The 16361-nt window shown below is 46.0% G+C and overlaps 1 protein-coding gene and 1 pseudogene across 1 annotated transcript in view; one reads left to right on the top strand and one right to left on the bottom strand.

The window, feature by feature from the left end:
• Positions 1–3778: 3778 nt before the first annotated feature.
• The window catches only part of Il16 (interleukin 16), an 89930-nt gene continuing 77347 nt past the window's right edge, over positions 3779–16361 (top strand). Inside the window, exons 1-2 of the mRNA XM_051148853.1 lie at positions 3779–4189; positions 15689–16101. Of these exons, the coding sequence (XP_051004810.1) occupies positions 3985–4189; positions 15689–16101 (618 nt within the window). The 5' untranslated portion in view covers positions 3779–3984. The remainder of the gene's footprint in view (positions 4190–15688; positions 16102–16361) is intronic.
• Positions 9219–9932, bottom strand: LOC127192342 (peptidyl-prolyl cis-trans isomerase FKBP3-like; annotated as a pseudogene).

Raw genomic sequence — 16361 nt, 5'->3', positions numbered from 1 at the left:
TAGTAGAGGTGTGTAGAAAGTTCTCTCGAGGCAGATGGATTAGATGTCACCTGAGATCAGGCTCTCTGAAGAGTCAGAAGGAGAAAGGCATGCTAGTCACATGATAGTAAGCACCCAGGAGGGCCATGTCCCTCAAGACTGATTTTCTATATGCTTCATGGAAGCTAAACAATTAATCATCAATGGATTATGCCAGTGTCCTGTGGAACATGGGGCAGGGTTCTGGAGTCAGGAACACCTTGTTTCATGACCTTGGAGAAAGTTTCTCGACCTTGCCGATTCAGTGCTTAGCTATGTATGACTCCAGGTCACCAAGCATAGCACAAAGTGAGTAGATGTGCACTGAATTTTTGAGTGGTGATTCTGTGACATGGTTATAACAGTTGCCGGCAGGATCGTGTAGTGGTATTTTTTTTTTTTTTTTTAATAGGTTTGTTTTAGTGCTAGGGAATCTAACTCAAAGGATTGCACTTGCTAGGCATGAGCATGGCCCTGGCTCTACCATTCCTTTTTTAAACTCTGTGTTGAGACAAGGCCTTACCTCGCTGCCTAGGCTGGCCTTGAACTTGTGAACCTCCTGCCTCAGCCTCCTGAGTAGTTGGGGTCTCAAGTGCATGGCCATCAGGACTGCTGTGCAACAACATTTATGGGAAACTTGTGGCAGGTGCCAAGCCCTTGTGTACAACCCTCTACCTCAGCTGCCTGTGGATGTCACGGGCACTCAGGGCCAGAGCGGGAGTGTCATTGTGCTCTGGAAAGGGCCTGCCTCCTGGGTGCTGCCACCGCCAGCCCAGATGGTGGACTTTACTCAGCTCTCAGTCCTTTCTTCCCCCTGTTTGGACCAAGCCTTTCATGTGGAGAAGTCAGATGGCTCTGACTGGGAGTGTGCACAAATCTGTGCCAGGTTGGATTCACTTACCCAGAGTCACCTGTCCAGAGCAGGTGGTGAAGGCAGCATGTGACAGGGTGTGCCATCCCTCTGAACTGGGATGTGGCTTGGGGCTGGCCTCAGTGTGAGAGTGGACCAGTCCCCACTCATTCCAATCCCAGGCCCCTGGCAATGCAGATTACACTGTGCTCTGGTCCCTGCAAGTGGAGAGAGAAACAAAGGTGGTGACATCCTGAAGGAACTGGACCAGGACGGCCAGGTGAGTGAATGGCCCCTCAATCAGGATGTGGAGCCATTGACCATTTCCTATAGATGGCTAACTCATCTGGCCTGAATGGGGTGGGATTTGGCCACTGAGATGTGATGTTCTGTTTGGAGGTGGTCAGGGGAGGCTCATTGGAGAGAGTTATTCGTGCAGGAGTCCCTGTGTCACCGTGTTGCATGATGTGGCTTTTCTAGACATGGGTGGATGCCCTGGCTGTGAGTCTGGTGTTTCTGAGTCAGAACTTGGTCTTGTCCTCACTGGTGACAGTGTGGAAGCAGTTGGGAAGAGGAAGGGAGGCTAAAAGTTCTCCATGAACTTTCAACAGGAAGGATGCTTTCCTGTTGACCTGGCCAGGTGGGCACTGGGAGCGGGGTTTTGATGGTGAGAGGAAAATTCACAGTACATTTGGCTCCTCCACTCTGCTTTTGACCAATTCCTGCCCTGGTTCCTTCCCAGAGGTGCTAATCCCATCCTCTGGCTCATACTGTGATTACTTCCTGTTGGGGATTCAGGTGACAGACATGACAGTGAAGAGAAACAGATGCCCTGAACTCACAGGACAGCATCTCTCCTTTTGCTCTTATTTGGGAAAATTGTCCCTTTCCCACTGAGCTACCCAAAGATGACAGCTGTGTCCCAGGAGCCAGTTGAAGATATGTTGGGGCTTCCTGAAGGAGCCTGGGGTCGCTACACTATAGTTTCCCTCCTCTTTTCAGCTCCCTGGAGGAAGGTCATCAGACCTCTGCTTTCTCTGTCCTCTTCTCTGACCTGCAGTTACATGGTGGCCAACTTGTCTGAGCCCAGCAGAGGCCCTTCCAGTGCCCAGCAGCTGCGAGAGTGGCCTGTACCTTGCTGAAAGCCCCAGCTAATGATTTGTTCCTTAATGGTACTTACTGCCTTACCACTTCTCAGCCATTCTTCCAACCCCGGGCACTGTGCTGACATCTTCCCACACACTATGAGGTCACATAGTGTGGCTCTACCTGAATGGTGGGGTTCATTTGGCTAAAATGGGGTACATCTTGGGACTTTACCATAACCTCTGACCCTAGCTTATGCTCATCAATGCCCCAAGGCACACCCCAACAAACACAAACTGGTCATATATCCACAGAGTAAAAACATAACAGAGGCAACACTGAGGTTGGCAAGATGGCTGGCTGTAAAGAGATGTCACACACAAACTGTGATCTGAATTCACTACCTGGAACCCGTGTAAAGGTGGAAGGAAAGACCTAAATTTTCTAGCCTCCCCATGTGCATGCTTACACACACACACACACACACACACACACACACATCTTTGAAAAAACATTATCAGATCACAATTCCTTGGAAATGCTTAATTATACCCAGAAACCATTTTAGAATTAGTTTCTGAATACTCATAGACAAAGAGTTTTGGCAGAAAAGCCAAGGGAGGGCCTGCCCTCTTGTCAACTCTTTCCACCCCTGTCTTCTGGATCCCATCATGAGAGACCCAAGAACTTGGGGATGTGGGGGAGCACTTTGAATTGAATCTGGTCACAACACAGAGCGGTCATATTCCTGAGGGGCAGCTTAAATTTTAATGGGCTATGGCTTCACTGTCCTGTCTTCCACACCCCCAGGCTCTAGCACCACCAAGAGATTTATTTGACCTAAATGAGGATGGGTAATGCTCCTTGTGACCCCTCCTCACCCAGCTTCCAAGTCTCTGCTCAGGGGTAGGTCCTTGGTGACACACTTCAAAGAGTTGCCTCAGTGAAGGCATTTAAGTCAAGCCTCTGCTGGAAAAGTTCTTCCAGGAGGAATAGACTCCATTTGTCTGTGTGGTCTCCAGTAGGCTATAAAGGACTGTGTCTTTATCCTGTGTGGCCCAAGTGCCTGAATCACAGTGAACCATAGAAACTGATTATTGTGTGGACTGGTGAACACCAACAGTAATTTTAGGGATTGGAAAGATGCCTAGTCAGTGGACAAAGTGTTTGCTACCAAGGCACAGGGACCTGAGTTCAGATCTCCAGTATTTGCATAGAAATGGCTTCCACATCTTGGGTCTCTAAGCTTAGCACTGGGCAGACAAGAGACAGATCTTTGGGCTTGCTGGCTAGCCAATCTATGCAAAACAGCAAGCTTCGTGTTCAGTGAAAGACCCTACCTCAAAAAATAGGTGGCTACCAATAGAAGAAAAACTCCCAGTGTTGACCTCTTGCCTCCATGAGTGCACACACAGGTGAGTACATCCATGCACTCATCTAGAACATGTGCATATTGCAACACACACACACACACACACACACACACACACACACACTTTATCAGAAGAGGGAATTCTTTGTGTCTGCACTGCCTATTGAGATTGGTAATACATTTCCGTGTGTGAGATGGTTTCCATGTTAAAACATAGCTCACTGTCCACAGTCACACACTCCCATATGTGGGGAACAAAAATCCAAGACCGGGAAAATAAACAAATGGCTTTCTAAGAGTCCTAGGTTTCTGTTTGGGAGGCAGCTTCCAATCAGCGATGAACTCCAAGTTCTCCTTTCGTATCTCTGTTGAAATTGGGACCCATCGTTGTCAGTCTTGTAATTAGACAAGGTTGCCGGGTGTCTGCCAGAAACATGAAGAAGTCCCTGCCCGAAAAGAGCACGGAGCAGATGGGGTTGCTGAGCGCAGCTTGTGCGTGAGCACGCTGCCTGGGGAGAGGAAGGCAGAGAATCAGGGGCTGCAGTGCCTGCTACAAGCATCCCCGGAGCAGAGAATTAGATACCACAGAAACAGCTCCTAGACTGCTAGCTCCCTGCACCGTGGCCCAGATGTCAGGGTCCATGCAGAATAGGTCTTCATGGGTCTTGCACCGTGGGGCCAGAAGTGCATCTATAGTGGGAAGGTACAGCAGCTAGGGTGTGGCTGCCCAGCTCTGCCAACTGGAGGTGGTCACCACCAATATGCACTTTGGTATATCCACAGGCGCTCCCTGCCGCTGGGGTGCCTGGGATCGGCACTCCCTCTCTACTGCTCATGGCATCTCTTACCTGGCCAGGCTAACCGTGAGTAACTCTGAGCCCTCTCCTCAATCTTGCTACCTCATAGGAAAATGTCGAACGGGGAATTTAGCCCCCAAAAGGTGACAGGAAAAGGTCAGCCAGTGCTCTGAGCCCCAAGGGCACACGGAGAGACTCAGGGAATTCAGGGAAATGAGGACTCCAAGCACATATCCCATAGGAACCGGCTGGAAGCATTAAAGCAAGCTTCAGGCTCGTGGTTTTCAACACAACTCTCAAGCAGGTTAGGAATCGATACAGTTAATGAGAGATTCCCTTTTACATATAAACTGAATAAGGGCAAACAAGTGTATAAGACCCTTCATAAAATCAATCTTTTTGCTTGTGTATGTGCATAGTACTTGTGTATATGTCTGTGTTCCTGTGTATGAGGTGATGTCTGTGCATGTGTGTGCTTGTGCATGTGTGAGGCTCAGAAGTTGGTGTGGGGGTTCTTCCTCAATTGCTCACTGAGGCAGGTTCTGCCACTGACCACCCATTTGATTAGTGTAGTTAGCTGTCTTGCTCTGGGGAATCCCTTGGTTCAACTCCCCAAGTACTGACATTAATAGGCAGGCTACCACATCTAAGGGTACTAAGGCTCAAAAACACTCTCTGGCCCTTATCCTGTAAGGAAAGTGATTTACAGCCCCCACAGTCATATATTTCATGAACTCCCTGGTGTTTTTATTTATAGCATAATAAGGTTATTATGTGATGATATTTTGCTTTAGTTAAATATGCTTAGTTTTGAAACATGAACATTTATTTACTCGTGTATATTGTGTGTGGCTAATGGTATATACCGTGATATAACATGTAAACTTAAACTTGGAATTAGATCATAAGATCTCAAAAAGCAATATTCTAGGGCCTCAGTGGGACGTAGAAGTTTAGGGGTGTGGCCTTATAAATTGAAGCATGCCTGACTTCTCTTTGGACACAGTGGCCATCTCCTTGCTGACCAAGGCAAGGACTTCTGGTCCAGTTAGCCATGAGCTCTCCTCTCTTCTTCTGACATTATGCTCTCTTAACAGGCTGTGTAGCTCCTTGAGCCATAGCAAGGGCGAGAAGTAGGTGCCTAGTCCAGTCTCACTTGTCTGTCCTCCCTCTTTTCTCCTCATCCCCCAAGGGTGGATGTTGCTACTTCCAGCCAAACCACATAAGCCCAGCAATGGTCACAGAAGTTGCTGAAGGAGACAGGGGACTGCCATATTGACTGCAGAGGTGGTATCTGGGCAACATGCTTCCCCAGCGCTGAAATAATTGTTAAAAGAAGATAATGAAGTGTGTGTGCACACGAGAGGCTGGGGGCGGGGAGAGGGAGAGGGGGGAGAGGGAGAGACCATATGAGCTGTCAACCTCTCTCTGCACATATGATAGTTCAAAGAATACTTAGAACACTTACTCATATGCTATCTTACAAAGTCAACCTTAACACATGCCAGAAAAGCAGATGTCCAAGACACATCCCCATGGTTACAAAACAATTAAGCTGGACTTTTCTAATTAAAAAAAAAGAAAACAAACCAAGAAACTCAGAGATGGAAAATTGAAAATTAGTTGACAACAACCATGACATTCTTGTAAAGAACAGAGTTTAAACTGAAGGTAAAAGCTTCAATTACAGACATAAGTCAATAAGGGTTGGGACAATGACTCAGCACCTGTCTGGGTCCTACAAGTCTCTCTACAGAAGGAAAAACAAATAAATTAACTAACTAGTTAAATAACAATGGTAAGAACAACAAGACACTCAACTTTCAAGATTCCTAGATTGTGTGAACAAAGGAGGATTCAGAAGAGACTTAGTTTTAAGTAATAGTGACAAAGATGGCCAACACAGTGACAATAATCAACTAACACACTGCGGAGACCAAATTTCTATATTTCCGCTTGTTATCATAAATCTTATGAGAAGCAGCCACAGTTATCATGTCCATTTGACAGGTCACAAGACTGAGTCCCTGAAGGCTTCAGTAGATTCTGATGGTCAGAGTTGGGGTTCTTGGGCTCTATAGCAAAGCATGTCACCATGATGTCACTATATTTCAGAAACTGGAATATTTAGTATGTATTCCTATTCAGCTGGATTACAATTTTTTTTTACTTTAATATATGTCCTTAACATTGCAAAATGCTTTAAATAATATTTTTCAATTCTTTGGACTTTCATATGTAACATATTTTGTTCACATTTACTCCCCATCTCCAAATTCTTCCCAGAGCCATCCCTACCTTCCTACCCACTTACTCTGAGTTCTTTTTAACAGCTTATTCAGTCCAATTTGTGTTCCCCAAATGCTCTTTTTTTAAAAAGATGTATTTATTTATTATGTATATAGTGTATGTATACCTGCACACAAGAAGAGGGCACCAGATCTCATTATAGATGGTTGTGAGCCACCATGTGGTTGCTGGGAATTGAACTCAAGACTTTTGGAAGAGGAGCCAGTGCTCTTAGCCTCTAAGCTATCTCTCCAACCCTCCCCAAATAGTCTTGAGTATGAGACCATCACCTGGAGTGTGGTTGATCTATAGGGGTCATATACTTTTGATTTTATTTTTTATTAAATATATTTATTTACTTATTTATTTTACATCCTGACTGCAGCCCCCTCTCTCCTCTCTACCAAGTCCCACCCTCTTCTCCCTTTCCCCTCCCCCTTCTCAGAAAAGGGGACCCCCCCTACCTCCACCCCCATACAAACCCACCCTGGCATATCAAATTGCTTATGCCAGACAAGGCAGCCCAGCTAGGGGAAAGTGATCCAAAAGCAAGCAACAGAGTCCATGTCAGAAACAATGCCCACTCCACTTGCTAGGGGACCCACATGAAGACCAAGATGCCCATCAGTTACATGTGTGTTGGGGCCTAAGTCCAACCCATACATGCTCTTTGGTTGGTGCTTCCATCTCTGTAAGCCCTTATGGGCCTAGGTTTGTTGTCTCCATTGGTCTTCTTGAGGAGTTCTTGTCTCCTCCAGGACCGTCTTTCCTTTCCCTCACTCTTCCACAAGACTTCCCAAGCTCCACTTAATTTTTGGCTGTGGGACTCAGCATCTGTTTCAATATGCTGCTGGGTGGAGTTTCTCAGAGGACAGCTATATTAGGCTTCTATCTGCAAGCATACAAGAGTATCATGAATAGTGTCAGGAGTTGGCTCTCTTGATGGGATGGGTCATTGGTTGGCCATTCTCTCAATCTCTGCTCCATCTTTATCCCTGTACATCTTATACGCAGGGTAAATTTTGGGTCTAAGGCTTTGTGGGAGGGTTAGTGTCCCCTTACCTCTACTGCAAGTCCTAGGAGGTGGCCTTTCAGTCTCCGTGTCCACTGTAGCTAGAAGTTTTAGCTGGAGTAAATGGGTCATATTCTTAAAGTAAACTGACTTCCCTCCCCTAGAAGCTATCAGTTGCCAACAGTTTCTTGGTTAGGAGTAGGACTTCCTGCCTGCATCCTCCCATCCATGGTGGGATTTTGTATGGTTTGAACCTGTACAAGCCCTGTAGTGCTGCCACAACCACTGTGAGTTCATATGTACAACTGCCATACTGTTTCTGGAAATCACTATATGTTGTCAACATCCACTGCTCTGGCCTTTACAATCTTTCTATCCACTTTCCACAGAGATGTCTGAGCTCTGCGGGGAGGGAGTGACACAGGTGTAAGGGAGGCCCGAGTGCTCCACAGTCTTTTATTCTCCACACACTGATCAGTTGTGGGTCTCTGTAGGAATCACCATCTACTGCAGGAAGAAGCTTCTCTAATGCGGATTGACAGATCCACTGATCTATGGGTTTAATGTAGGTCATTTGGGGGTTGGTTTAACACTATGACCATTTAGCAGAATAATAATGTAGGTTCTCCCATCCGGCCTGTGCCCTGTCTAGACACAGGTTCCTGACCCCAATTGCAGTGCCAGGTTTGTGTTCCATCTTTTGGAGTGGGACTTAGATCCAATGAGAAAATGTTTGCTTACTCAAATAACCACTACTGTGTCAGTAGGGGTGTCTTCCTTGGTATTATTGTGCCCCAGATGGGTACAGAAGGGCTATATTGATTATCTCTTTCCTCTCCTAGACTACATAGCAGCTTTTTGCATGGTGAAAACTAGCCAATGGGGATTAAACCACAAGGACAGTATCAGATGATTAAAAATTAGACATGGCATTATATTTTGTCTCCTAAAACAGAACTTTGATTTTTCTGACCATATTCATGAGGTTTGACTGATATAAAAAGGAATCAAAGAAAACAATTATCTAGAAAGAAAAGGCTTCTTTTAAATACATCTCCCATATTAGTCACCTTCCAGTTAGTCACCTTCAAATTAATCACCTCCCAAAAGTGATTAGTAATTTTCTGTTTATCCATAAGGGTACTTTTTGTAAATGAAGACTAAGTTTATAAAATGCATTTTATGATGTTTCTTAGCTTTTTAGGACATCCCAACATCCCATCATGTTGATACACGTAGATCGATTTCATTCCTACTCTTGCTGTGTAGTGTCCTACAGAATGTACCATTACCTATTTAGTGTTGGCTCTACTGGCGCACCCTTAGGTTGTTTGCAGTTATTTACATTTTTCTTATTTATTCCTTTTTTCTTTCTTTCTTTTAGTAGTAGTTGTTATTGTTGTTGTTGTTGTTGTTGTTGTTATTATTATTATTATTATTATTATTATTATTATTATTATTATTATTATTATACTTTTATTTCTACAAAGCAAGCCCAAGAGAAAAAGAGGTAGAAAGCACATCGTAGGTCAGGAGAAAAAAATTAAGGAGCAGATTTAATTTTCTTTTTTTTTTTTTTAATCAAGATCATCCATGACATCTTTATTGAGCTTTTTAGTTTATGAAGTAAAAGGAAAAGAGGTTCTTAATACTTTACATAGCTATAGTAAAATATCTGAGATTTAAAGGGGATTACATTCCACAAAAACTGAGATCAAGTTAAACAAGCTTTAAAGCATTGAAGTTTTTTCTGGTTGACTCTTCCCTGACAAAGCAACAAGCACTAGTTAGTCATATCAAGTTTTTATTATTGCTGATCTGAAGCACCGGTTTCAGTCAATATTTACCAACTCCACTTCAAAAATAAGCTTGGTATTTGGTGGAATTTTGGCATCAGGCTGTCCTTTCTTGCCATGGGCCCATTCTGGCTCAATCTCCAGTCGAGCCTTTTCTCCTTTATTCATAGTCAGGAGCGCCTCATCCCATCCTCTGATAACCTTGCCTACTCCAACCTTAAAACTTAAAGGCTTGGCATTTTTCTTCTTCTTTGCACTTGTTTGAATATTAGTATCAGAAACAGTTCTATCCAGGAGTGTCCCTGTATACCAACAGTGAACACTTATCTCCCTTTTTAGGAAAGTTGGTTTTATCTCCCGTCTTTAGAAGAGATTTTGTGTATTTCGCTGGACCCTCAAGAGTCTCCTCAGATTTGGTTTCTCTGGGTTTATCATCGTTAAGCTTCATGTTTTTCCACTTGCTCGGACACTTTATGTACAGTTTCAGTACCCTTGGAAAAGTTTACTTTCAAAAAGATGGTTATAGGCAGTAACCAAATGGTCCTTATGATCAGTCTTAGCTACATTTTTTTATGTTTCCTAATAATTTATGCTCTGCAAGGAATGAATCTGAACCGTGATCCTGCAGAAACTCGATAATGCCCTTCTTGGGCAGCTGCTCCGTGCACAACTGCTCCAACGTCCATGCACGCCACGCAGCAGCCACCACCATCTTCCCCCATTGCCCCAGATTTAATTTTCTAACTTTAGATGCTGCAGTCAATGAACTAAGTCCACTCAGACTGTGCTCCCTCCCTCTCACTCTCCCAAGGGAGAGAAGCAGCATCATCAAAGACGAGAGGCAGCTGCAAGAAGCAGCACCTAGAGCCTTTTCTGTCTCTCTTTTACCTTTGTTTCTTCCTTAGTTTCTTTCATCATTTCCTTGTTTGTTGTTTTTGTTTGAGATGAGGCCTCCCAGTATAGCTCTGAATGGCCTGGAACATGCTACATAGAGCAGGCTGGCCTCAAACTCACAGAGATAAGCTCGCCTCTGCCTCCTGAATGCTCTTATTAAAAGTGTGTGCCACCATGCCCAGCCCTCTCTTTCTTATTAATTCAGAGAGCCAAGCAAGGTGGGCCTTCCCTAGCCAGGCTTTCATTTATCCTATTTTTGAATGAGTGTGTCCCCATAAAATTTACTGAATAAACAAGTTTAAAGTCCTTGTCTGAATGATTTCCCTCAGAGACCAGCTCATGTGGGTTCTTGTCACTCTGCTGTCTTATCATTGGAATCCTTCAGTCTGTGGTCCCAAGTGGCATGGTTTTCCTGTGTTGGTGCAGAGGTCAGTGGGAAGAGCCTCTGAGATTCTCTTCAGCTATTGGTCCATCATATACAATGGTCCTGCATTGTGCCAAGCCCCAGAGAGTACAGTTGATCTCCTCAGGGATGTAGTAGGGTAGAGGAAAAAAAAAAAAAAGACAAATATACTCCAACACAGTCTGCTTGACTGGTGGGATGCTAAGGCCCAGAGAGGCTGTATGTCTTTCTAATCCTCTCTCTCTCTCTCTCTCTCTCTCTCTCTCTCTCTCTCTCTCTCTCTCTCTCCATATATATGTATATGTGTGTATACATACATACATACATACATACATACATACATACACACACACACACACAGAGGGTCAGACTCAGCTATGGGTCCCATGAATTCTATTAAAGATCTTCTTTGGGTAGGAGAAGGGACATTCATTCACCTCTTCCTTTCATTTCTTATCTCTGAATCACTTTTCAGTTCAAGACCAAAAAATATACCCCCTGGGCTGGAATGGCCAGACTTCAAAACTGCCTTTGAAATAGGACACTGTGGGAGAATGCAGAAACTCCGAACACATTTATCAAAGGGTTCCCTTTTGTCCCGTGGTGATTTAAAATCCTCTCCAGTTCTCAGGCAGCGAGTGATGTTTCATCCAGCTAGAAATGTGAGGCTGCAGCTCTAGTGATGGTTGTTTTGTTTTGTTTTGTTTTGTTTTGTTTTGTTTTCCCAACACACTGGCTGCATGCAAACAAGGGAAGGAAGGAGGGGACAGGAAAGATGCAAGGAACAGAGGAAGGAAGAAAGCAGGGAGCAGGAAGTGAAAAATGGGGAAGAAAGGGAGGAAGGAGGAGAGGGAATGTAGCATAGAGGGAAGGAAGACATACAGACCTTGCTCCCTTGCATGCAGTCTAGAATTTTCTTCAAGGCCAACCCTCGTCCCTTGGCATTGCTCAGCTGTGCTCAGGTGTCCTGACCAACAGTGAAGACACTGATCCTCATTCCTCTTTCCCATCTAAGCTCCTGCATGACTGGATGAGGTGACTCCCTGTAGCATCTTCACACTCTGAGGGGCCTGGCGTAAACAACCAGTCTTATTCAGGACACTGGGCAGGACTCAGGAGAGCGCTTCTCTAGCCCTTTGACCTTCGCTGGGCTGGAAGGGCAGGAGGCCCCCTGAGGAGTTCCGTACTGCAGCCTTTCTGTGTGTAGGGAACTCCAGGGTTGTCTTGTGCAGAACCCACCAGGGGCAGAAGAAACCTGGCAAGACACTGGCAAGAAATCCTGGGACTGGGCACCACATAAGAGAAAGAGTATTGGTTTGAACTTTCAGAGAGGGCTGAGGAGGAGGATGGCACAGCGGGCCCCTGGCACCACTGACATTTGGTTCCATGAGAAAGCAAGAGCTGGTTCCAATGTACTGAGCACAATTACCAAAGCTAAGCTGAGCCACATGACTGCCATGCTATGTTTTCAATTATTCCCTCTCCCCCTCTCTGTCTCTCTTGGTGCCAGGCCTAGAGGGAAGTCCCTTTCCACAGAAGTCTAGCTCTGGTCTCTCCGCCTCAGCCTTTGCATTCCTTTCCCTTTCACATTTTCCGGGATGGCGAGGCTCATTTGGAGCAGTCTCTGCTGGTAGATGGAGGATGAATGCCTTGTACCTCCGCTTTCTCCTTTCCATCCCATGGTCTCTGTCAACTCTCATGAGGGCCCAGCCTTAGAAACGGCCGTTCGTTGTACAAGAGCCTGCTTTTTTACAGCTGACAGAACTCGCTGGACACACTCTGAAAATATCCTTATGGGATTAGAAGTTTCCACCAAGGAATCTGACTCTCATCTGGCCTAAATCCTGCATGCAGCTAGTGTCCCCAGCCAAGGAAGCCTACAGCTTTGCACCTGAACCTCAAAGGACCCCGTAGCTTTTTTGCTCTAGAAGATGCCTAGTGATTGACTATGGAACTTTTAGGTTAGGAGAGGACATGGGGGAGAAAGGAAAGACGGTACGTAGTTCTAGGATCTATGGAAATTGGTAAAGCATGGCTTTCAGAACCAGCTGCTATGAGTGTGGCAAGCCTTGGCTGGGGTTTAAATAGCTTAGGAAACTCATTCTAAGGCCTTAGGAAGTCATTATTTTCCAGGACTTAGATCTCTAGCAGCAGAGCAGAAGACTGTTATTCCAGGAAGATATACTTTTAACCCTAAACCTGAATATGTTGGTTCACATAACAGAATAAATAGCATAGCTTCAGGCACTGCTGAATCCAGCCGCTGTGTGACAACATCTAGGCTTGGTTCTGCTCACATTCCGTCTGTCCTTCTGTTTCTTGTTCTTTTCTGGACTTCTCAACCCATCCGCATGACTCCTGAACTTTCCACATCAATGCTACTCTCCACACAGTGGTGCTCAGCAAGTCCTTCTTAGATCTCCCTTGCCTGGTTTCAGAAAGCCCTGGAAAGATTTTAATATAAAGCTTAATAGTTTTCAAACTTTCCAATGGCTAAATGCTATTTCTGGCTGTGATATAGCCATACTCAAAGACACACACACACACACACACACACACACACACACACACACACACACACACCATATACTCAAAACACTCCCCCTAACCCCACATATCCCCCACACCACACACATATGCTATGCACACCCCACTGAGGTTGACTGAAAGGAAGGAGGTCCCCCCTAAGTTATTATCTACAGTGATTTTGGCACTGAGCTGCTACTTCTGGGCATTTGAAAGGACAGAGAGCTGAGGACCTCCTGTGCTGGAGACAGCAGCCCAAGGGCAGCTGTGATGGTTTGGATTTTGAAAGCGGATATTCCAAAGAGAAACAAGCAACAGTAAGAAAGCAGCACTGAGAACTCAAAGACCCTGGGACAGACACCGAGCAACTCTCTCGAGACAAAGCAAGTTTCAGTTTGGGGTTGGAGGCTGTGGACACATTGAATGTAGAACTAATACAGGAGTTTCTGAGGCTTTAGGGGAAGGAAGCAAACCCTGGTGCCCGATCTGGAAGCAGTGTTGAGTCAAGGAGAGAAAGTGCAGAACACAGAGCATTATATTCAAGAGTACCAGGATGGGGTGACAGGAAGGGCAGCTGCAAGAATAGGAGAAGAAGTCAGATTTTTTTTTTTTGTGTGTGTGTGTGTGTGTTTTGAAGATAGGGTCTCATCTGTCCCGGAGTGACCTTGAAGTCCTGATCCTCCTGCCTCCACCTCCTGGATGCTGAGATTGCAGGCACCGCTGTGCATGGCCTACCACACATTTTAGGGACGGAGGAGGATTGAGTGTGTTCACATGTTCATCATCAAGATCCCAGGCAGCGGGAGCCACTGAGCGAAGGCGAGCAAGGATGCAGTTAGGGCTGCGGAGAACCAGCTTGAGGCTCGGGCCCTAGTCACACCCCAGACTTTCATGAGGGTCACTCCCCTGAGCTTTGGTCATCTTTCTGTGGCAAGAGGACAATATCAGAGCCTAAATGGAGGTGTGGGGGGGGAGAGTATGAGGGACTGGGTTGTAACGTAATCAGAACCCTGCCTGACACACTACAGTGACATTTTGAATGCATTGAATGCATGACAACACATTTCTTGGCCAGTACTGGAGCCCAGCTGCTGTACATGAAGCTTTCCTTGTACCAATCTGCTCAAGAATGGGTGTGGCCTGCAGGGCTCAGAAACCTGCCACCAAGCATAGCTGTCCCTATAGGGTAGTCCATTATGGCTGGAATTTTTCTATCACGTGAGGTAGAAGGACAAGGAATAAAGGATTTTGGGATATTGGCAAGGCGTGCTTCATGAAATGGCCAGTGCTGAGTTAAGGGGTTTTTTTTAATAATAATTTTTTTATTTAGTGTGCACATGTATGATTATGAACATATACACCATATAGATGTGTGGAGCTTAAAGATTAGAGGGCAACTTAGAAGAGTCAGTCTTCTACTATGTCGGTTCCAGGGATCAGACCAAGGTCATCATCATCGGGCTCGGTGGCAAACACCTTCATTTGCTGAGACATCTCATTCTGTCATCCCAAGATGCAATGGTGCTTGTTGGTGTGTGTGTGTGTGTGTGTGTGTGTGTGTGTATGTGTGTGTGTGTGTGTGTATGTGTGTGTGGTGTTTCAGGCAGTATCCTAAGAAGGCATTCTCCTTGTGGGACCTGTGAAGATTTCTATGTAATGAAATGTTGGAAGCTCTGGGCATCTTCCGGTTCCATCCTGCATGTGCACAAACAGCAGGGTGAGTTGCCAAGAGCATCCCACAGTGTGTTGTTCTGGCAGCAGGCTTTATTTTGTGGCTTGGACCCAAATCAGAACTTGTCTGGCTACAGCATTAGGCTGCTCTGCCACCTATCTCATGGACACCTAATCCATGAGAGATGCCCCTTGGCAAAACCGTGCTGGGCTGTGCGCCTGATAGGGGAGCCAATCTAGGGTCATGAGGCTGGGAGAATGAACCGGTGGGGATGACTGACAGGGTAGTTCATGCTGTTACACTGGCCAGGCTGTGACTTTGGGCCTGAGGAAGGGCACACGTGTTTTTCAAGAACTAGCTGTGTGCTGAACCGTCTGCACTCACCCCACCCACAGCAAATTGGACTTTGGAAGATTCCCGAACTTTGTAGTCTTCAGATCTTCATCTGGGATTAGAATATATCAGCAGTCACTGGCTGAGCCCGGGGTTCTTGAGCTTTTTTGGAGACACTGCGGGAGAACTAAGGAGAACACGGAGGCTGGCGCAGTGGGCCCCGTCCTCCTTGACCTCCTCCTTGCTCTGTCCTAGAGACTAGAGTTTCATTTAAAAATTAGCTCCCAAGTTTTTTAGCCTTTCAAAGCCATGGTCCCCAGGAGCAATTCAATTCCTATGCCTTTCCCATGACTCTGATGCTCAGCTCATTTGCTAGCACATTGGATTGAAGTTTCTTTTCTCGGTTCTGCTGTTTTCCTGCCTGCAGGTGAAGGTTTGAATAAAGAGTTTAGACTTGGTTTCCGTGAGCCTGGGACACGGAGTGGGTGTTAAGTCCTTGAGTTACCTAAGCTCCGTTTGGCCTACAGACCAGCGGGGTCCAGGGACTCACTGTCCTGCTTAATGGGCATCCGCGACTCAGTTCCGGGAACTGAGCTGGCAGCAAGTCACACCACTTCTTCCCCATTTTTCTTTCCTCCAGGGACTCATGCGGTGGCAACTAAGCCCAGTTCAGCTGCTGCTCATCGGCCAAGGCCCAGGGAACAGGAGAGGAAGAAGCGTGGCCTCACTTCCTCTCTAAGGATGGAGCCCCACAGTCACACAGGGAAGAGCCGGAAATCCACAAAATTTCGCTCCCTTTCCCGTTCCCTGATCCTCTGTAATGCCAAGACCAGTGATGATGGCTCTAGCCCTGATGAGAAGTACCCTGACCCTTTTGAGACCTCATTGTGCCAAGGCAAGGAAGGTTTCCTTCACTCCTCCGTGCAGCTGGAAGACACGTCGGAGGCTGGGCTCAGCAGCATGCCAGACCTGGCACTGGCCTCAGAGGCTGCTCAACTCCAGGCACCTGGGAGTGATCGAGGCAAACACTGCAGGAAGATGTTCTTCATGAAGGTATGGCCAAGACCTGTGCATCTGACAGGGCCTATAGTTGCCGTCTGACTCCATGAATTAGTCTTTGAATCCATTTGAGCAAAAGTCAGAAAAGCAAAGAGTTCTCACTGCGAACGGCAGCAAGGAAAAGATGAGGGAGGGCTGTCTAGGGCTCACCACAATGGGCTTGATAGTGAATCGGGAACAGTCAACACATTCTCTGAGATATTTGATGAGAGGTGGTGTCAGTTGGAGATAGACTGAACCCTAGATCCCTGCTG

Source organism: Acomys russatus, chromosome 7, assembly GCF_903995435.1.
Source record: "Acomys russatus chromosome 7, mAcoRus1.1, whole genome shotgun sequence".
NCBI classification, from domain to species: Eukaryota; Metazoa; Chordata; class Mammalia; order Rodentia; family Muridae; genus Acomys; species Acomys russatus.
Note: the sequence above shows the minus strand (reverse complement) of the source record. Positions and strands in the feature narration are given on the sequence as shown.